At 38.6% G+C, this 22,271-nt stretch overlaps 1 protein-coding gene across 34 annotated transcripts in view; it reads right to left on the bottom strand.

Annotated features, from left to right (window-relative positions):
• Positions 1-22,271, bottom strand: part of da (daughterless) — a 624,884-nt gene that overhangs the window by 227,304 nt on the left and 375,309 nt on the right. For 3 of the 34 annotated variants that reach the window (XM_067103787.1, XM_067103801.1, XM_067103839.1), the window contains exon 1: positions 18,010-18,432. The exons of 26 other annotated variants lie outside the window; for them this stretch is intronic. In XM_067103787.1, the coding sequence (XP_066959888.1) occupies positions 18,010-18,204 (195 nt within the window). In that variant the 5' untranslated portion in view covers positions 18,205-18,432. Of the gene's footprint in view, positions 1-18,009; positions 18,898-22,271 lie in introns of those variants that run through there. 5 more of the 34 variants (XM_067103820.1, XM_067103808.1, XM_067103792.1 and 2 more) reach the window with 4 other exon arrangements.

Below are 22,271 nucleotides of genomic sequence, written 5' to 3'. Positions count from 1 at the left end.
GGAGTTGGCCACTTTAGATATCATTTTTTTTTTTTACGGAAATATTTTCTTTACGAAATACGACATACAAACAGTACTTCCTTCATGAAAACAAGGAATGGCAAGAACGTCGTCCAATGTGAAGGACATAATTTCCCTTCTTGACGAAAGGGTAAATACGTTAGTGACAATTATAAACAAAGAACCAAAATACATGCAAGTATGTTCCTACATGAACACGTACTACTGGAGATACACAACCAGGCATTTATGCATGCATTATCATACTAGCTTTGGAAGAAATTACTTTCCCTATTATGCAAATGACGGACAACCCCCTTTCAATATTCTCAGCCACTTGAAAAAAAAGAAGTCCATTTTATCTAGGAAAACAAACATAACTAGTGAAGTGTGATCTGACGTCTTTCAAGTCTATATTTTGCAATAATATGACAAAATTATAAGCATGGTCAAGCAGTGAGACATTAATGTACGTAGTGAAAATAACTCTCTCAACTTGGATTAGAAATGAAATGCAGTTCTTGTAGAGTTAATACGACCGATGCGAGTTGTGATATGTAAAACCACTTAATATTCCTTAAGATCTAACTGAGACAGAAAAGAACCATGGGAGTAACTTCCCAAAACCCAAAATTTTGAATTAATCTAACATGGCTGTATGGTATGTATGTGTATGTATACATATATATATATATATATATATATATATATATATATATATATATATATATATATATACTATATATATATATTAAAATTCATACTAAACATAATTGTTTAAGCAGTAGCCTATATAAATTACCATGGGGTTTACAAGGATGCAAATCTACCCACCATTAAATAGGGCAAGCACAGAGGTTATTTTCACTAAACAAACGTACATGTGCTCCCTACATAAATATAGATAACAAAACGAAGGGCCTAAGACACTGATACACAAAAACGAATAAGAGATGTAATGCCGTTATCATTTACCCTGGCGTCTGCAGTACCGCGGTTGATTTGATATTTCTTCTGCAATACAGTACAAGTGGAATGATGCCATTTTGGCCCCCTCCAAAAAAAAAAAAATAAAAAACAAGTATGATTAATTATAATACTTAAATTACAAATTGCGGATAACTGAATCAACAGGACTCCTTTTTTTACATATATATATATATATATATATATATATATATATATATATATATATATATATATATATAATATAAACTGCCCAATAGCCAACCTACATGCATACTTAGCAAATGCTGTACACCGTGTTACAAAAACCAAGCAGGGTAAAATATACTAGTTTGGGAAAAGATAAATAGTTTGGGTAAGCAACAGTAATCGAGGGAGAGGAGAGAGGTTTCTCACAAGGAGAGATCTAGGATGACACTAGTTTCTCAGAAGAAGGAGAGATCTAGGATGACACTAGTTTGAGAGAGAGGAGAGAGAGGAAGGAGAGAGAGAGAATTTCTTTATGGTAGAAATAGGACGATGAAGGATGCAACTAATTTCAAGGGTGATATGCGACTATACCGTACCTTAAAGGGTGAATGGAAGTTTTCGGGACACACACACACACACACACAAACACACACACACACACACACACACACAGAGTTTATAGCTGAATTAAGACAATGAAGGATGTGACTAACCCTGAAGGTGAAATGCGTCAAGCTTAAGGGGGTGAATGTGACTATATCTTAGGGGTTTAAAGGAAGGCTTGAGAGAGAGAGAGAGAGAGAGAGAGAGAGAGAGAGAGAGAGAGAGAGAGAAAGGGGCGGCTGGGTGGGGGTTGTTGAGTTAGCAGTGAGGCGGAACCGAGCAAGTTGTTCCTCGGTCCACTGGCACGCAGGACGCCCAGGATGTGGGTCACGCTTCTCACTTCACTTTACCCGTGGGGGCAACGGGGTAGCCCCGGGGCGAACTTTTCAAGCACTACCACACTCTCTGCCCCGTAACCAAAAACTACCAGGAAAGCTATCGCAAGAAAGTGTAGGAACGGGTCTTGCGAAACATTACCTTTGCTATGGTCGTGCACAGACTCTCTGCTAATATTGGGTGGCACTGTTGACTGGGTTCCACGTATTGAAGAAAACAACGTGGTTTTCAAACCGTTATCAAAGGAATCGCGGTTGCTAACCATGAATGAACACGCCGTGGTTTCTAATCTTGAATGAAAGCGGTTTTTTTTTACTATTAATGAAACCAGCTTAGTTTTAAAGTTCGAGGATGTCGTGGTTTTAAACCATTAAGGAAGACATCGCGTATTCTGGCTATTTATGGTAGCCCCGTAACGTCTAACCATAAATGGTAATACTGCTAACCAGTAATAGGAAAATCACTACCTGTTCTGAGTTAAAACCCAGCATAACTCAAGATCACAGAAGCGTAGGCTATTCATTTGGAAATTATACAGGTTTTACTTGATTAATACTTATCTACAAAGTTATTACTTGCTTAAATTTAGAATCGTAGAGTGCATGCAACCAATTTTTAAATGTTTATTAACCTACAAGTGTTTCAGAAACTTGCTACACCTCTTATTTTCCGACAAAACATCAAATTATAATTATGCGAATCTTTAAGAAATTTACAATTCTTCCAGAGAATCACTGAAAAACATCCTGGAGACATTATATACATCAAGAATTGGTAATTTGGCTCACAATCTATTTGCCAAAGATTTTATAAACTACGAATACGACTAGACCAAATCATTCATTTATTCTTTCAGAGTATCAGAGATAATAACCATGTAAACATCACGGAAGCATCAGTGGTCAGTTTTAAACGATTACACGTTTAATCTTTGGTAGAATCACCATACACAGATACGCACGCAAGCATACATAAACGCCCCTCCCCCCCAACACACACACACACAAACACATACACAACACAATATATATATATATATATATATATATATATATATATATATATATATATATATATATATATATATACAGACTAAATACAACTTTAATTTGCAGGCAAAGTGCAGAGCATGCAGTAGTCCTCATTTTAGCTATATTCAGAACACAATCACAACCTTTACTATATATGCTACCGGAATTCATCAGATCAAAGTATAAAATAATGTTTACCCAACCAGCACAATCTAGTTACTGCATATAGCCTACACATCGTAGATAAAAGGAGGTCTTTAGGAACTCTACCATACTAAAAAATTAGACGGCGATAAGTACCCAACATTAAAGCTTTCATGAAAATTGCTGAACTTATAACCCTGAATTGTCTTTAAAGCTGCCTTAAACGTTACAATTATTTTTCAAACTGCGAGTGACATATTAGACTCCTCTCCCATAGTGAAGGTAAACCCTACGGTTCAGAGGCACATAATCGAAAAATTCGGGGCAGAATAAACTGTTACACTGCTTCATGCTAGATATATCAACTTGGAAAAAGTGAGCCCACTGGCAAGAGATTATTTTGTGTTCCTCTAATATGAACTTGACTTATTCAGTGACTCAACTTGCACTTCCTTACACGATGGACTAAGAAATGGCTCCATCGAGCAGCCCAACCAGATCTCATAAGCTATAAAAGATGGGAAGTATTGTTCTTCAAAATCTCTCTCTCTCTCTCTCTCTCTCTCTCTCTCTCTCTCTCTCTCTCTCTCTCTCTCTCTATATATATATATATATATATATATATATATACATATATATATATTATACTAAAAATAGAAGTTGCAAAAATCCAACACACTTCTTTCATGAGCTAGTTTCAGCATCCACATCCCATGAATATTAGTTTCACGCTTCACCAGTTTATTATTGCCAATAAAACTGCCTATGCATTCCGTTCACTGTCTTCAGCTAAGGAATTTCAAAGGGAGAAACGAAAGAACACTCTCACAGTTGCTTTCTGCAAATTTAAATGGAAAAGAGCAAATTTGCTCAAATTCAAGATAATGCATATCAGCTTACGACTTAATTTATGTATTAATCTTCAGTGCTAAACATTTTAGCTGACACAAGACTGTTTATTGATATGAAAATGACGTCGTCAGTAAACCAAGCACTGACAATTTTATATTAAGAAAATTAAGTACACACTTATCCGCGAGCTATTCAATACGTAAAAGAGTATTTGTCTTGTCATTTTTTCAAGCTTTTTTTTTTTTATTCTAAAGTGGAATGGTTTCTTTCCTTTGTTCACGGGCTACTAACGGTTTTCTGTGTAAGTACGAGAAGCAACTACTATCGTGGAAGTTTAATAAACATGGGGTTAATCCTCTTGTTTCGGCAGTCATAAGTAAGAGGCAGTAACTAATTCTGGAGTCAACCCCTTGTTATCAGAAGCGATTTAATAATAATAATAATAATAATAATAATGCAACTTTGTTGCGCGAATGATTAAAACCCAAGACAACAAATACAAAAGTTTTTACTATTTGTTACGACTCTTCCTCTTGGTTCGACGTTAGTTTTTTCCTCTCCAGGAGGCGTAGTACTACCTCCCTCCTTCCCCTTCCCCCACCAACCCTCAGCCACACCATCCGAATAAAAAAGTAATCCGTGGCCGTTCTGTTCGACTCCTACATCACAGCCTAGAAAGAAGCGCTCGCTCAGAAAAACCTAAAGGTCTAACGTTGAAAATGGGAGCAAAAACGGAGAGAGAGAGAGAGAGAGAGAGAGAGAGCCTGGTGGTGCAAAAAGTACTCCTGCCACGAGAGAGAGAGAGAGAGAGAGAGAGAGAGAGAGAGAGAGAGAGAGAGAGGCAAAAGTGCGCCATGAGAGAGACAGAGGGTGGGGTGGAGAGAAAGGTCCCTTACTCCCCTAAGTGATTTTTAAATAAGAAAAAAAAAATGCCAGATTCTGTAACTCTGTTATAAAGTTAACCTCATAATTAAGCAACAAAACAATGAAACTTTCTTTTTCTTTTGGGAAAAACGTAAAGACATGGCTTCGAAATAATTCATAAAACGGAACGCTTCATTAATGTGTAGAGGAAGTTACTTGTGAAAAGAAAGTTACCACTCAATATTGAACACAAGTACAAATTATAGGCCGAATCTTGCCAAAAGGAGCAATCGACTGAATGGCGAAGTTCAATGATTCAATTCAAATATCTTCAAAGGAATACGTCACAATATATAAATTTTTACTTTCTCTAAACTTATCATACTTGGTTAGTTCCCTGAAGCGGGGACTGTTATTCAGTCACAAAGCAAATCAAAACTATGCCTGAACAATTAATAATATAACCTTTAAAAAGGAGCAAAGTTCCTACAATTTAATTGAAATAAATATACAAATTACTTGACTGATGAAGGAAAGTGTTATGATGTGTGCAGTGTCTACAGCGAGATTTGGGTGGCTGCTTCTGTCGCCGTGCACGAGAGCCCATCTCCAACTACTAACCGTGGCCAGTTTCGTCAAGTTTCGGACGTCGCTGCCCATGCATTGTAGTATAAAGACCAAGGGAAGGGCGGGGAGGGGAGCAGGGTTGTGTGTGTATGTGTGTGTGTGTTGGGAGGCGAGTTTTAAACCGCCATACTCAGCTACCGGGGACCCTGCGTGTCTCTTCCTAGCTTTTCAATTCCGCTCGTTCGTTTGTCAGTAAATTTTGCTACTTAACACTCATTTCCTAATTGTTGTGTCCCATTAGCAGCTCTGGCGTAAAGCTGGCGAAGTTACAACGCAAGGCCGTGTGCTTTAACATATACCCAGAGAACAGTGAAGGTAAAAGCAACACTTGGCTTTCGGCCGTGAATAACACAGCACATCAAGATATCTCATCGCCATATTTTAATTACATAAAGAGGCAGCCTAGAAGAAACGGGAATAACTTACTTCTTACTATAAGATTATCAACTTTGAATAAACAGGAATAACTTACTTCTTACTATAAGATTATCAACTTTGAATAAACAGGAATAACTTACTTCTTACTATAAGATTATAATAAAGTACAACTTAGCAACAAACTCGATTGGAATTATCTAGTAACGGAAAAGAAACAAACAACCAAAACTCCACATTAACTTAAAGAGCAAAAGGGTGTATGTGCTAACAGACACGGGGCACAAGATGTGCAAGAGGGGAGATGAAGGAAAAAAGAAGAAAGAAGAGTTGAGCAGGAGGAGGAGGAGGAGGAGGAAGACTCGTCCTTGGCCGAGGAAGTGGGGATAGGAGGAGCCGTGAAACCCGAACGACCGTTGGAAACTTAATCGGTTGCCATTAGACTCTGCCATTCCCGAGAAATGGAGAGAGAGAGAGAGAGAGAGAGAGAGAGAGAGAGAGAGAGAGAGAGAGAGAGAGAGCGCAATAAGTTTAGTGCTATTAGCGTGATGCAAAACTTTCAAGACTGAAACAAAGTAAATCAAAATAAAGTTCGGCTGTAGCGGTAGTGGTAGCGGTAGCGGTTGTAGTAAGTGAAGTGTAGTCAAACTTTTCAGAGGCATAAATATTATAATTAATCTTCCAGCAAATTTTCAACTCAACTACTGCAGAAGAGAATACAGATAAAGAATTACTTTTACGCTGCACTTATCATCAAAACCTTTTCTTCAAATCTTGATATTCTAACATCCGACAAGTTTTAAAATAATTATAAAAACTGCTTTTACGAATCCAAAACGGGCATATGAAACAATACTCTAAGTTGAGCACTTTCCTCAGATAGACTAGGGTTGAGGCCCTACAGAAATTCACCTACTGTAATTGAAATCATTAGTTACCACTGCTAATACGACAACGTAAGTCGGAACGGTATAAATTCTTAGTATTTCCACACGGGTAAGGCATGACACTAAAGTATACATACGTACATCTGTGAAGAATAGCAATTACTAATATACAGAAAGATCTACTTTTCAGCTGACACAGAAATTACAATGAAAGAATTTATGGCATATTTAACACATTAGATATGCAAACTATCTTCAAAAACAAATAACAGATGGTCTCAAAAAATACGAAATTACTACACGAAACCTTTTGATTGAAAACTATTTGTATTAACTAGCCAAGGCCATTACTTACCAAATTAGATAAACCGCAAAATAGAGAAAAGAGTGAACATCATTAAGAAAAAACCTCAGGATAATAAAAAATTAAATAACTCTTTTTAGAAGAGCCAATAACAGTTGAACTGTAAAAAAAAAAAAAAAAAAACTAAAACGAAAACATCGAAATAAAAGTAAAACCTAAACCAAGACACAAATTAACCTGAAATAATGGAATAAAAGCATATAGAGAAAAAAAATCTAAGTAATTTAAATAAGCGAGGACGCGGGAGCCTGCTGGCCCTCCCAATCGCGGAGGAGGAAGGAAGGAGTTAAAATAAAAGCGAACGACAAGTGAGATAGCGATGGCCTTTGAGAGCAGTTCGATGTTGTTATCAGATAACGAGCACGCGTGCCACAGCTTCTTATCGACAATACCTCTGATAAATCGACTGGTTTCCAATAAGACGATAATACCCGTTGGTGATTACTTGCTCCGGTATCCGGACACGGCCTCGGCCTGTCTGAGTACCAAGCATACCCTCAGAGACCTTGAATCAAGTGCTGAGGGCGTCTTGTGAAACATTCAAGCTATGAAGTCGTTGATGTTAGCTTTAAATCATTGTTATTTATCAGTGCATATTCGCTCAAGATTAGACAAACGTTGCTTTTAAATCTTGACTCGCAATTCATCTTTAAGTCGTAAGTAATTACCGTTTCCATCATAGCTACCTGTCATCAAATCTAGAGTAACTGTTCTGATACTTACAGATATATACTACATCTCACGTCCTTACTATAATAATCATAAATGCCACTAAGGCTTGGTTTATGATTGGGAAAATTATACCATTAAACCAGAATTCATTACTGGTATAATCAGTATTTATTACCACTTCTTATCCGAAGATCCGGCAAACATCAAATATGAACGCTGTAATGTTACGCTAGTATTAAGTAAAAGAAACTCCCTAAGGCCTTAGAAGATGATTACCATAGACTGTGAACAAAAAGACTGAATTCAGTAAGAGGCCTCAGTAACTGTCAACAATCATGGGTTCAACACCAGAGAGTAATAAATGATAGCAAACTTCATTGTATTAGTTTTGGCAATGCACCGACTTTACCTTAAGTTATATAAAATTATATATATATATATACTATGTATATATATATATATATATATATATATATATATATATATATATATATATTATAGAGAGAGAGAGAGAGAGAGAGAGAGAGAGAGAGAGAGAGAGAGAGAGAGAGAGAGAGAGAGAGAGCCAAAAGTCGCTGTGTTTGTGTGTAAGAAGTAGCTTTTCCTCCATCGGTTATCGGGTGGTTCCTCCCAACTACACACCTTAACGGGCTCGGATACTGTATAATACAGCTGGATCTGGCATCTCGTAAGGGTGAACAAAGGCTAGCGAGGAGTCAATAAATACTGTTATCGCTCACATCTGTATGATAATGTTATTGATTTCACTCTCCACCAACAGCCATTCTGCTATCTAACTCCTGGTGGGTGGGAGGGAGGACGAAGGGGAAGGGGGGAGGGGGAATGAGGGGGAGGTTAAGATGGTGTGTCCCGAGGACACCACTCACGGGTCCTTCCCCTCGTCCTCTCTAGCCAAAGGTTAATCGACGACCTTATGAACATCCTCCCCCTCCTCCCCCACCTCCTACTCTTGCTCCTCCAGCGGGGGTGTGAGTGGGCGGGGTAGGGGGAGGGGAGGTTGCCCTGCGAAGGAAGGATGTTCTCTCGAGAACACGTTAAGTGACACAGCCACGATTAAGTAGGTATTTTGGTAGAGACACCTACACGGGGTGGCAATATGGGGGAGGGGAGCTTTTAAGTAAGTTACGGGGCTGGACATCACCGTAAAATGTCGGAAGGTCGAAGAGGGAGCTTGGATGGAAACAGGACGATAAGAGAAGCGCGCCGCATCTCATTATCAAAATCATACCATACCGGTATTCCCCAAGTTCAGTGAATGACCCGATATAATGTGCGTGAAAACCAGATAAGGTTCAGCAAAGTTATCATAATCAGTATCAGAAGAGGCTGACTTGTGTTACCTACCAAGTATGTGTTCAATGCCTAATTGTAAGTCGAACCATTTCGTCGGAGAAAGGCGTGGCTAAAAATGTTTAGCAGGAATCAAATAGAGATAATCATAAATAGAATCAACTTTACCGTGTTCAACTATGAATGCAAATTCGACCTCGATTCACGAGATTTTATACACTTATGAAGGTTGAAATCCGTATAAAAGAGGAGTGTTGACCATATCGACAATGATCTGAACCTACCAATAATCATCAGCAGTTTGGTGCAAACGGTCATTCTAATATTAACTTCAAATATTAACGAACACTATTAAATACATGACATTTAGGTAATCTTGTCAAAATCGTTAGGAACCACGGCTCTAACTAATTTTATTTCATCACAAGTAATAGCTCTCTCTCTCTCTCTCTCTCTCTCTCTCTCTCTCTCTCTCCTCTCTCTCCTCTCTCTCTCTCTCTCATGCCGGGTAACGTACCTTTTCTTTCAAGAATGTTAAGGACAGTAATTGCCATTATAATACCTACAATACCGAAATAGTATCAGGGTCATAAAGAAGTAATGACAATTAAATCATTATTCAAATAATAATAATAATAATAATAATAATAATAATAATAATAATCATCATCATCATCATCATCTGAAACTTGAATTGTTACACATTATAGCATACCACTAAAAATGTCACAATGACTTATATAAACACGGAAAGCAGTAAACGCATCGCATTCTTGCACCAATTAGTTCTACACCTCGGCAAAGAGCTACTGGACATTGTAGTTTCACTTGAAAACACAACAGTTACTGGTGATGTGGAAAACGAAACCTCTGTTGCGGTGTTTACTAGATCACGAAACACTGCGGTTTAAAGACGGCCACTTATTGACAAAGACTTTCTTCCAAGTGCTCGCGAAAACAAATGGGGACTTCGACAACGACACAATTCATTACTGCATACAAAGAATTACTTTAAATAAACATCCCTCTCTTACATACACACATTATATATAGTCTATATGTATATATGTGTGTGTGTGTGTGCTATACACTTCGATAACGATACAATTCATTACTGTATAAAAAGAATTACTTGAAATACACATTTCACGCTCACACACACAAACACTCAAGAAGGGAAGGCTTCTATTAGAATAATATAAAGAAGAATAAATTTGACTGCATACGAAATGGAGGTTTTCGTAAGGCAAACATGTTATCGTCTATAGTCATAGCACTTTCAGAGAGCAGAAAATTAGTCGCTGACTCACTTCTTTCACGACGCCCTATACAATACGTAAGACTAAAGAGAATATACACTCTTCTGAATGAGATCAAGGTGTTTGTACAAATTCTGAATGAGATCAAGGTGTTTGTACGCTACAGCTTTTGTAAAGTTGAAGATAACTTGCAACTTTCATTTTGGCACTTCCAACCCACGTGGTATGCATCGGGTTTATCCTTTTCACCGGTAAAACCAAAGCTTGCGCCACAGAGACACTAAGATCAGTGAATTCTGTCGGCTCCTTTCACATAATCAACAGAAATATCACTCCACTAGACGCTACTTCCCCTCCCACCCAAATCCTTTGAGACGTCACTATGGGGAAGGGTTATCTTCACAAAGCCTATAAACAGAAATCCACTCATACTTTCTTTATTACCACTTCCTTTCTTTTATTACAGCGGCAAGGATAGACTACAGACCGTTATGGCCAAGTTGGCTTCCAAGAAGTCTCCCGGCCCAGGACAAAAAGAATTTCGAAGCGCATTGGGGAAGCAAGATTGCATAAAAAGAAGGGTCACAAACTAATCGATTTTGCCCATGAAGTACAACTTGCGTGCACCACACAACACACCATCTTTTCTCGACGTCTGGTGCGCAGAGGCAAGTAAATAATAACCATGAGGAAAATGGTACAGAAAAGAAAAGATTAGCATTTACCCTAGTAACAATACCAACCTATTTGTATATCTTCGAAAATACTTTTCAATTAGGCCACATCAATTTTCTTTAGAGGAAGGGAAGTGATTTCTCCAACTTTTGCTTTACCTAAATTTTATTTGGGGGCCTTTTTCTATTCAATGACTAGTTAAGAGTACTTTACTTTAATGGGTATACCAGGCAAGAACTGCTTATTCGAGAGCTAGTCTAGATGATGCCTTACGGACTGCGACAGGTGATAAAAGTCTGCTTTGGGTTAGGTTATAGGCTACATAGCCTAAACAAGTTAGGCTAACTAAGATAACTGTCCAGTCAGACCCACAAAAATTTTTTTATATAAAAAATTAATCAATTCAGAGCCACAAACATCCGCCAAGGCTGAGCAACGCACCCATCAAAAGGCTGCAGCTGAGCAATCCACCCACCCAAAAACAAACAGAACCTCAAACACAACCGAAGTGGGGGAGGCAGTCAAGCAACATGTCAACTTTGTACTGTGATTCCCTTAGAGTTTTTTTTACGAAATCTCCAAGGACATTGTCAATTTCGTTCAACCCCTACAGTCTCTCCCCCCCTAGTCACTTTCCTATCTCTTCCAAAAACATAACCACTTGTTACTATTCACGAGAACAACCTTTGCGTAACATTTTCGTCAAATTTAACTGAAAGCATTTTGAGTTTTCCAGCTAACAAACAGAGGGAGAACGCAGCTTTATTCCTCGGAGAGAGAGAGAGAGAGAGAGAGAGAGAGAGAGAGAGAGAAACACAGCGAATGTGGGGAACTTGTCATTAAAGCCCAATGAGTGTACATTATAAACTTAACGAAATAATATAAGCTTTAAACTCACACGTGGACCACATTGGTTTCTGAACTAATAACTTTAGAATCGTCTTTACACTAGACTCCTTCAACCAATCATAATCATCACCGACACCTCAAAAGAACAAGACGATGATGATGAAAATAAACTTCAATAACTTTAAATTAATCCTTGGCAAATAAGAGTACACAGTTCTCGAATCTTTTCACCCTCCACTCTCGCAAATTCGTCCAACAAGACCACAGAAAAGTAACAGTAAATCATCAGGGAAATAAAACTACTGCAGGCACTCAGAACAAAGACTCATTTTAGGCCCCCACCCTCTCGTGATGGAAAAAGAATTCTGGATTTGGTCTACTAAGAACTTACATGTCGTATGTATACGAAACACTATTAAGAAAATTCAATTTCACTTTAATTTCAATCCCTGAAGAACGAACTTGTCAAACTACTGTTTACATGAAAAACTAAAACAGTATAAAAATATTTACATTTTTGTTCTTTTTTTGAATAGTAGTTTGATAGATCCTGTCTTCAGCTTTTGAAGTTAACAGTAAAACGGTTGAACTTCCTAAATTATTTTCCTTTTTTATTCAAATTTAATCGTGTTTCGTATACGTATGGCGTTTAAGTTTTCAGTGGACCCCATCCAAAAAGGGAAAGGCGCTAGAAAGCGCTAAGTTCGTTTTCAGCAAGTTTATGACAAGTTTGCTGCCACCAAACCCTTCTCCATACTGACTGAGTCCAACAACAGTTGACTAACTGCAAGGTACATGATTCGCCGCTACTGTCAGACACCATAAAACTGAACTTTTGCCCCTCTCGCTAGTGAGCCGGGCTTAGGACTACGAAGCCCAATATACTATGCATCACATATGTAACGGGACTGGACTGCTCCAGAAAATCCTGAGCTTTTGACTAAAAAAGCGGGGCAACGGCGGGGCAATGGGACATCCCAACGGCGGCCTCGAACAACTGCCACGTGGCTCATACAACAAACGGAGATTCGTGTCGGAAGGCAATCAACCATCCTGGACACCCACCACATCAATTATGCTTAACGTCCTATGTACATTTAGTTTATAAAATAAATGGACTTTCGCAACTGTTAGAAATCACGAAAGAATTAAAAAAATACTTATGCTGCGATGAATCACCTTTGTGAATGTTTCTCCTTATAGAGCAATCATCAATTTACCCAACCGCAAGCTCCGTGCACTGCATGCAGGAGGTCAAACACTATATTAGTGCTATGCTATGCTTTGCTATACTACAGTACCGTGTCATAGGCAATGTGAACTCAACTACACGAAGGCAGAGAGACTACCCGGAATAAACTGCTATTTTTTAAAAAAAACGCCAGCACTGAAGTTCGTAATGATCAAGCTACATTTAGGTGAGAGGGAGACGTTAGTTAACTAATGTAAGTTAAAGTTTAAATACTTCTCGTGGACGAGGAAAGATTAGAATAAAAACCCTGTATTAGTGAATTACAATAATTTCTTTTTTTAAAATTCATCTTTACAATCCACTAGCGGTATAATAAAAATTGCACTTTTCGTCACAAATAAAACCTAAAGCCAGATTTATACATTCCTTACCGATTATGTTTCCGACTAATTAAACCTCGAAGTATTTTACATCGTAAATTTCTTATTTCTACAAACTCCATTAAGTCTGGTACGGAAATAATACTCTGAGGCTGGTAATGGCCAAGGAGAGCCCATCTGTCACAAAGGCCATTATTTGAGACGATAACAATTGCAGGAATGAAAAAATAATTGCAAGCCGCGGAACGTACTCTGCCCAAGGGCATACTAAAAGAAACGTGGCATAGACTTCAAAAGCAAATCAAAGACAACAGCCTAGGGAAGGAGCTTGTCCTTATTGGAGTCTTAAAACTAGATACTGATAAAACAGAGAGAGGAGAGAGAGAGAGAGAGAGAGAGAGAGAGAGAGAGAGAATCTGCGTCAATATCCGAGGATAACATTGAGAATCTGCGTCAATATCCGAGGATAACACTAAAATAGACATGTTTATAAAAACCTGGCAAAAATTTATTACTTCAAAGCAGAACTGTTTAGATCAAAACAAAACCTCATAATTTTTTTAAACAAAAAAGCGTGATCAATTCAAGCATAGCCACCTATTTGTTAATATAGTCTGAAACTTAATACCCACAAGGAAAAAAAATCTAAGTTTACGAGAACCCATATTTAGACAAGGCTCGATACGGTTAAGAAGTCGAGAGTTGAAAGCAAAGGTGCAAACAACCTATCTATGTAATCCAGAATTTCAACAGCCTAAAATTAGCCTTTATTTTCAAGCAAAGCACTGAACCATATCATCGCGAAATGAATCTCCGAATAAACAGCAGAACTATGAAACATTATTCAACTGTCGATTACAATCTGGAATCAACTCCTACATACACGTTTAAACCTTAATTTAACCTTAGATTAAATAAATCCCTTACGACAGAAGGACGTCTCTTCCTTGGCATGCCACGAGAGAACTACACTAACTGAATAATATAAAACTCAGTACTGTTAAAAAATCGAGACTGAAATTTATCTGTCTGCCTGAAATTAGAATAAAGAAAAAATTCTATTTTATTCTTTCTTTGTGCAACAGGAGAGATAACGTCAGCATGACCTTGCCAAATCTGAATGGCAGCAACAGTTATCGGCATCAATAAATAAAATTTTCTTACATAAAAATATACTACAAGAGGCCAAAAGAGATTAAATACATTCAGAAAAATACCCGTCAGTATCAAGCATTTGTTAGATCATCACTGCACACATCACTGGAAATATATATATATATATATATATATATATATATATATATATATATATATATATATATATATATAGATAGATACAGGCAGGTACGTATACTGAAAAAGTAATTCTCCCAACACACCCCTCTGCTAAAATAATGTTTGAATTTCCCATACTTACTGCTCTTAGAACACACGTCCCTTTCCTCCCGTCTAATAATAACAAACGACCAGAACCATGTCTGGGGAGGGGAAGGAGGAGGGGGCAAACGCTCAGAGCAACAAGTTGCTTCTACTGCCAAAACTTTACTTTCTATCATCATATTAATATATTCTATCAAGGATGTGCCAGGGCTAAGCAAGCCATGCATATAGTGCACTGCCACACGGGTTGCATGCATAAATAAATCAACGTACAGACATTCTTTATATGCATTTTATACGCCTGCTATATTAATAAGAATAAACCTATAAACTGCAATGAGAGAGAGAGAGAGAGAGAGAGAGAGAGAGAGAGAGAGAGAGAGAGAGAGAGAGAGAGCAAATGCCATAATAATGCAGTTGCATCAAATCCATTACATAATACAACTGCATTCCGATATAAACCTAAGCCATACTGACGTATGAATCCATTAGCAAAACAGTAAGATATGAAATGTCTTTGAGTGTTTCTAGGCGACCACAGGCAACTCCGCTTACTGAATACCATGGTACCCAGGTTATCATGACGACAGGCCTCCAAAATAGGCTAACCTCCAACCACGTGTACTTTAAGGAAAAAATAAGAAATCGAATTTTAGCACGCCATCATAATAATCTGCATGCAAGGCGGCGGAAAGGGGGCAGCGCACTATTCTCAACTAGCTCAGAACTGAAGAGGAAATGAAAACAACAACTGAAAACAAGATAGGTTTCACCCCAGTAGGAAATAACTCGGTCGTTCTCCGAAAGCGAGAAGGTTAAATCAAGGCAACAAGAAGTATGGAGAGAATTCTACAATCCAAGGGAGAGACATGACCACAGGGCCGAGCCTTTCTTCCAGCAGCATAAAGCAATATAGGCTACGCTATTAAGTCAAGAAGCACAACAAATAATAAGTCAAGAAGCACAACAAATAAAAGACGACTGCCACGAACCAAGACAGAAATCACATATAATAAAAGAAATTAACACTAGAACAGTTGTGCACTTTCAAAACGGGAAGCCTGATGGAAGTACGTGAAGAGCAAGGCCTTGAACATCACTATGGTCATTAGCTAAGACCATATATTTATCTATACACACATACACATACACACACACACACACATATATATATATATATATATATATATATATATATATATATATATATATACTGATATATAATATATATACACACATATATATAATATAAAACATTCAGTGAACAAAACTTCCCAGAGGTTACATCAACAAACCAACAGCAAAAGATTTTTATTGTCTGCCACATCGACAAATACAACACTCAGCGTCAGCATCTAACGTTCGTACGCATACGATCACTGTTTTTACACACACACAAAAAATGCAACTACTACAGACACACGTATAGGATCACACAACTATTCTTTACATCTAACAACATACTTTTGTAAAACTAATTGTTAAGTTACAGAAGTCTGACGAAATAATAGAAAAGCTTGTCGCATTTATAAAGGGAAAAAATAATCACATACCACAAAAATGAAACACGTAAGAAGGAACTGATGCATTAATCTGGCACAAAATAAATGCATCAAAAGTTCTGTGGTACAAAAGTTCCAGTAACTGATTGGGAAAATTGCAACCGTTCTCGATGACTGGTTAAATGAAGCTGCCTCTTTGCAACGAGTCTCTAAAAGATAGCATTAAGAGAAATGCAAGCTTTTATTGTTGTGATTGAATAACATATATGTCCCATGTTAATATGCACGATGGTGCACGTAGGTACAAGGTTGAAGTGTGTGTGCGCGTGCGTGGGTACGTGCGTGCGAGAGAGAGAGAGAGAGAGAGAGAGAGAGAGAGAGAGAGAGAGAGAGAGAGAGAGAGAGGGGCAGGCTAAGTTACATAATCTAATGAACTGTCTAAATCTATACCCTATACACCGGAAAAGTCTAATCTTAAAAAATATTTGCCACGAGAATCACTATTGTCAAATTGATGTCCGAGTTTTCCCCAGATAATAACAAGTGTTGTCTAAGTTCATTCAACTCAAAAGGAGGAAAAAAAAAAAATCTGATCCCAAGTAAGAGACATCCTCTCGCTGTGCGCAACGTGGATCACAATAGAACAAAAAATTCAAAAATAATCCAATAACTGCCACGAAGCCTTGAGCGCCTCGCACAGTTAACGGATATTAAAAAGATTTCAGAATGGATGAACAGTTCAAAAAACACTACTACACATGCATGTGCTCCTCCGAGAGGGAGCAATTAGCTGAATATCTAATGACGCAAGTCTTCACATCAATTTTTCGTGGAAATCTTACCTCAGCACGAACAACATCAACATCAAATATTGCAGTATACATTAAATGCTAATTCTACCTGTACAAAATATTAGTTTTTTTCTCTCTTTCTTCACATGTGGAACATGAACCATGCATATTCCTTTAGTGATGGCAATTACATAGGTTGCACAGTTTTCCACTGGGGATATTTATTTTATCAAGTATGAGTACAGATGTATTTGGTCAATGTGACAAAATGATGGAGGACGATTTCAGCGAGATCCTAAAGTTTCCTCCAACAATTCTTTGTTTTTAATCCAAAGTTGTACATTTTGTAGTGATTTTAACTGCCAAATCTTCCACAGACTCTGATTCGGATAAATCCAATGAAAGCATAAATAATAATGTACAAAAACTCGCTCAAGACAGAAACGCGTTGAAGTAAAGCTGTAGCTGGCAGCTCGCACTTTGTTTACTTCTTACTTTGGCGCGAGTAAGTCTCTCTCTCTCTCTCTCTCTCTCTCTCTCTCTCTCTCTCTCTCTCTCTCTCTCTCTCGTCACACATCAGTCTTTTTACTATAACCCCTTTTCTAACATGGCTCCGATGCGATATTTACTATTTTCAATACGATACCAATTCATTCGTCGGCCACTATAAAAAAAAAAGGCAGGGAGGAATGAAACGCCAATGGAATGTATATAAAAATAATCTCTTTTTCGAGCGATTCACGATTTTCGATGATGTGGTGGAGGCAAAGTGGTAATGGTGGTGGTAGTGATTGTGTGTGCGAGTGTGTGTATGTGTGTGTGTGTGGTGAGGTGGTGGTGCGGCAGCCGCGTGCTGCTGCTGCTGCTGCTCCTGCTGCCACTACTAGCGGCTCTACACACAGCTGACTCGAGCGAGAGAAGGAAGAGGGATAATGAAGGCCAGTCTGTTTGCGTGATTGTGGAAGGAGGAATGATTTACCTGAGGGTAGAGAGAAAATCCCGAGTTCATGTTGAGGTCCAGGGCGTCGTACTGGCTGTGCTCCTGGTAGGCCACGGCACCCAATTCGGTGGTAGTGTTCCTGTTGATTCGACGATGATGTTCGTCGTCGAATGGTTTGGTAGTTGACTCGCCGCTCCGTACGGGGGGGACACCACCACTCGCACACTCGTACATAACACTCCACTATCCCTTTAACATCACTACTACACTAAACACTGGCTCCCACTCTCTCTCACTATACCAAGACGCAAGCAGGCACTCAGTGTAGGTAGATCCCAACGTGCCAGCCTAGGTAACTAGGAAAGACACAAGAAGCACAACGCTGAGACTACTCAGCCACGCTGACAGGGATGCTGCAATGCCACGCACAGATCCACCCTATCCGAAGCCCCGGACAACACTGAAAAGAAGAAGAAGAAGCACGGCGTGCTAGCGGCCGAGTCCACTCTCGGGTCTGGCGGGGGAGAACCCTTACGCTTCGCTTCTCTTCTCTCCTCTCCTCTCCTCTTCTCTTCTCTCAACACTGACATGACTTACATCTCTCCAGGAGTTCATCGCATCATGTCGTCGTCGTCGTCGTCGACGTCGACATCGTCGTCTCGGTCTTCCATCCTCCAAGAGCCGACCGCGCCTCAAGATGCTGCTGCTGCTGCCGTTCTCGTCGCAGACGCAGCCACGGAGAATAATCTCACCTTTTGCTTTCTTTCGCCGTGTCACTTCATGAGGCGAGCATGACTGTCCCCGCCGAAAAATGACTGCTATAGAACATCGGAAAAAGAGGAGCACCACCACTACTACCACGTGGAACGCACGCCACATCACACAGCCACCTACCTCCACCACCACCACCACCACCGCCCCGCCGTCAGGATAGAGATCTCACTGCAAAGTCAACATTCGCGGCCAATCACACACTCGTGTCTAGACTTTGTGACTGCATGCATGATTCTCTCTCTCTCTCTCTCTCTCTCTCTCTCTCTCTCTCTCTCTCTCTCTCTCTCTCTCTCAAAAATTTATGAAGGCGCAGACGCCAAAGATAGCTTCAAATAAAGTACTTTTGGTACAAAGCCATTAGAGTCAAGGCAATGTTCACTTGACCGGTTTTCAGTATTTTTACTCAGTAAATATATTACAATAATCTATAACCATTCCTTGAGAGAGCGAGCACTGTTGCACTTGTAAACTAATGTCCACCAAAATATGAATGATGATACCGCCAGCTAAAGGATCCGGGCGAGTCTTTTTCGTTGCAGTAATTCAACAAAGAATTAAAAAATAATTTTCTTAAAATTCATCACGACAGACGATACGGCTTGGTAAAAAAAAATCAAAATACTGTCATGAAATGAAAGGGGAAAAAAAAAGAGGGGTGGGGGTGATTGGCCAGCACCTAAAAAAATGTTAACTGTTTACCATAGAAATTTGTATGGCTTGCACATGAAATACAAGATATTGGCCCTGGATAAACGAAATAAAAAACTTAAAAATACATAAATACCCACCTACATCAAACCAATTACCATCTCTAGCTTACTGGCTGGTGAGAGAGAGAGAGAGAGAGAGAGAGAGAGAGAGAGAGAGAGAGAGAGAGAGAGAGAGAGAGAGAGAGAGAGAGAGTTTTGTCAAGGCCCTTCCGTTTTGATGGCACACATTTTTACTGGCCAATGAACAGTCCCGTCTATTTTTTTCTCTATTACCGGCCAACGAAGAATTAGAGGAATTTATTTCTGATGATAGAAATTCATTTCTCGTCATAATGTGGTTCGGATTCCACAATAAGTTGTAGGTCCCGTTGCTAGGTAAAATAAATCTAATCCTTCGGGCCAGCCCTAGGAGAACTGTTAATCAGCTCAATGGTCTGGCTAAACTAACGTATACTTAACTTTAACCTCATTAAATCTCCATCTTAGCTGGAACCCACATCAGTCAACTAACAACTGAGTCCAGATTCTCTTCTTAGTGCAACAAACGGGCCCCTTCGTCCCTCGTCGACCGGTTCGAGAATCGAATACTGGTCACTCAGTTTGTGAGCCAAGAGTAATTACCACTACGCCACGGCAGACGGACGGTCAGACAGCAGCAGCTTTGTGGTGCAGTATATTAAAAACGACTGTCTCCTAAAGTGCGACAAATGAAGGAAATGCAAATACCACGCAAAATTCACATTTTCACACTTAGCCATTGAAAATATTTTTTTAGAAAATAATTGGAGGTCGAGTGAAACCTTTACAGTTCTGGGAAAATTAGACCGCAATTTCAGCAAGATTACTTATGAGACGCAAAAAAAAAAAGGATAAAAAATCAATACATATACAGCATTACAACGAAAACTGGAAAATGTTATAGCTTCAAAGATTATTTTTAGCCTGTAACATAATTCATGCCTGTCAGTTAAAAAATTTTCTTTTACATGATTCATGCCTGTCACCCAATTAATGATTATTTACAGCAAAGGCACGTGCTTCATCTAAAGTTACTTTGTTTGGGAAAACAATTAATGAAATACATAAATGTAACTTGCTCAGACTAAAAGCCATTCTCGTAATGATCTCAGGTTCAGAAAGCAACTGGCAATTCTATGTCGAAGTTACAGCAACGACGAATCTGACTGGATGTTCAATATGAATTACTGCTACGAGTTTATTTATAAACCAGAAGATGAACGGTTCAAAAACACTGAGGAGGAACTCGCTTTGCAAGTGATACAAACCGACCAGGTAATTTCGCTGAGTGCTGGTCGAGACGTATTTCAATCCCCGGGCCGAAAACTGTTGCCGATATGAGGCGTGACGCTCTCGCAATATCTTACTTCTTACGAGGAGGCCGAAGGGACGGGCGGTTAATATCCTTTTTCAGGCCAAGTCTATATAGAGATAGAGAGATAGAGAAGGGTGGGGGTGATGCAATGTCTCTCTGAAGGATGCAACAGACATCGCTAAAACTAAGCATTATAATTTTCGAAAATAACATAAAAAAAAAAACAGAAAATTAATTAACGTGTAACAGTAATGTCATGTAACGTACCATGAGCAAAGAGTTCCAGGTTTTTGAAACGGATATTAAATAAAGTTGATTTCTACAAATCCCATAAATATTTCAAAAGCTTAGATCGTTACAGGCTAAAATTCTCTCTCTCTCTAAAACGGAACCAAAAAATATATCTGAAAACGTAATAGACAAGATAATGGCCAGACAATTCCTTCTGTTAATGCCGATGCTTGAGTAACACATATTCAACATCATGTTTTCCATTGAGAATATTAGTCCACTTTTCACAACTCGAATTTCAAAGTTCCTGAATGGTTGTGGCACAAAAAAAAAAAAAAAAAAAAAAAAAAAAAAAAAGTGACAAGTATTTCACTGATTTCATCGCCAAATGGTGTTAAAAAGTTGCAGAAGAAAGCTTGGCAAGAATAAGTGATGAATCAAAGGTGTCTGTTGAATAAAGGAAAATTTTAACCGAGAACACAATTACTGTGTGACGTCATAATATATATAAAAAAGAAAATTACTTTGTGCATCATACCTACGCAAATAAATTATCTCAGTTATTTTGTCATTAGTATCTTTAAGTTTGCCAATTAAAGGGATTATTACAATGAAAAATACATATGTATGTACACTCTCATTTCGTATGTATATACATACATATATGCACACACACTAACACACACAAATGTACCACAGGGTAATGAGACAGCGGGGCGCGCCTGCGCTTGAACGAATGTATTCGAGAGATTCAGACCTTGGTTCAGATGTTATATATGAGCATTATATTTATGTCCAAGTGCGTGTGTGTATATTTTTGTGCCCGAGTGTAACTGTGTGACCCTAAGGCTCGGAGTTATTTAAAGAATACAATGCATACCAAAACTAAACCTTTTGTGACAGAAATATTATGATGTTATTGACGTCAATATTCCAATTTCCATCTTTAGTACGGTACAGCTATTCCAGTTTCATTAACTTTTATCAAAAATCTTACTGAGAGAAGAGAGAGAGAGAGAGAGAGAGAGAGAGAGAGAGAGAGAGAGAGAGAGAGAGAGAGAGAATTTTCAACTGGTGAGAGACTTGTATTTATGCAAATACATACTAAAATAAATCTTTCTTGAGATATCAGCAAATTTCTTCCCTTTCTGATGTACAAGTCACCCTCAATGATGACTGACAGATGAGTGACTGACTACTGACTGAACTAGTTCACTTATTCCTTTATTCTACAAACAACACTACGCAAACTA

Source organism: Macrobrachium rosenbergii, chromosome 1 (genome assembly GCF_040412425.1).
Source record: "Macrobrachium rosenbergii isolate ZJJX-2024 chromosome 1, ASM4041242v1, whole genome shotgun sequence".
NCBI classification, from domain to species: domain Eukaryota; kingdom Metazoa; phylum Arthropoda; class Malacostraca; order Decapoda; family Palaemonidae; genus Macrobrachium; species Macrobrachium rosenbergii.
Note: the sequence above shows the minus strand (reverse complement) of the source record. Positions and strands in the feature narration are given on the sequence as shown.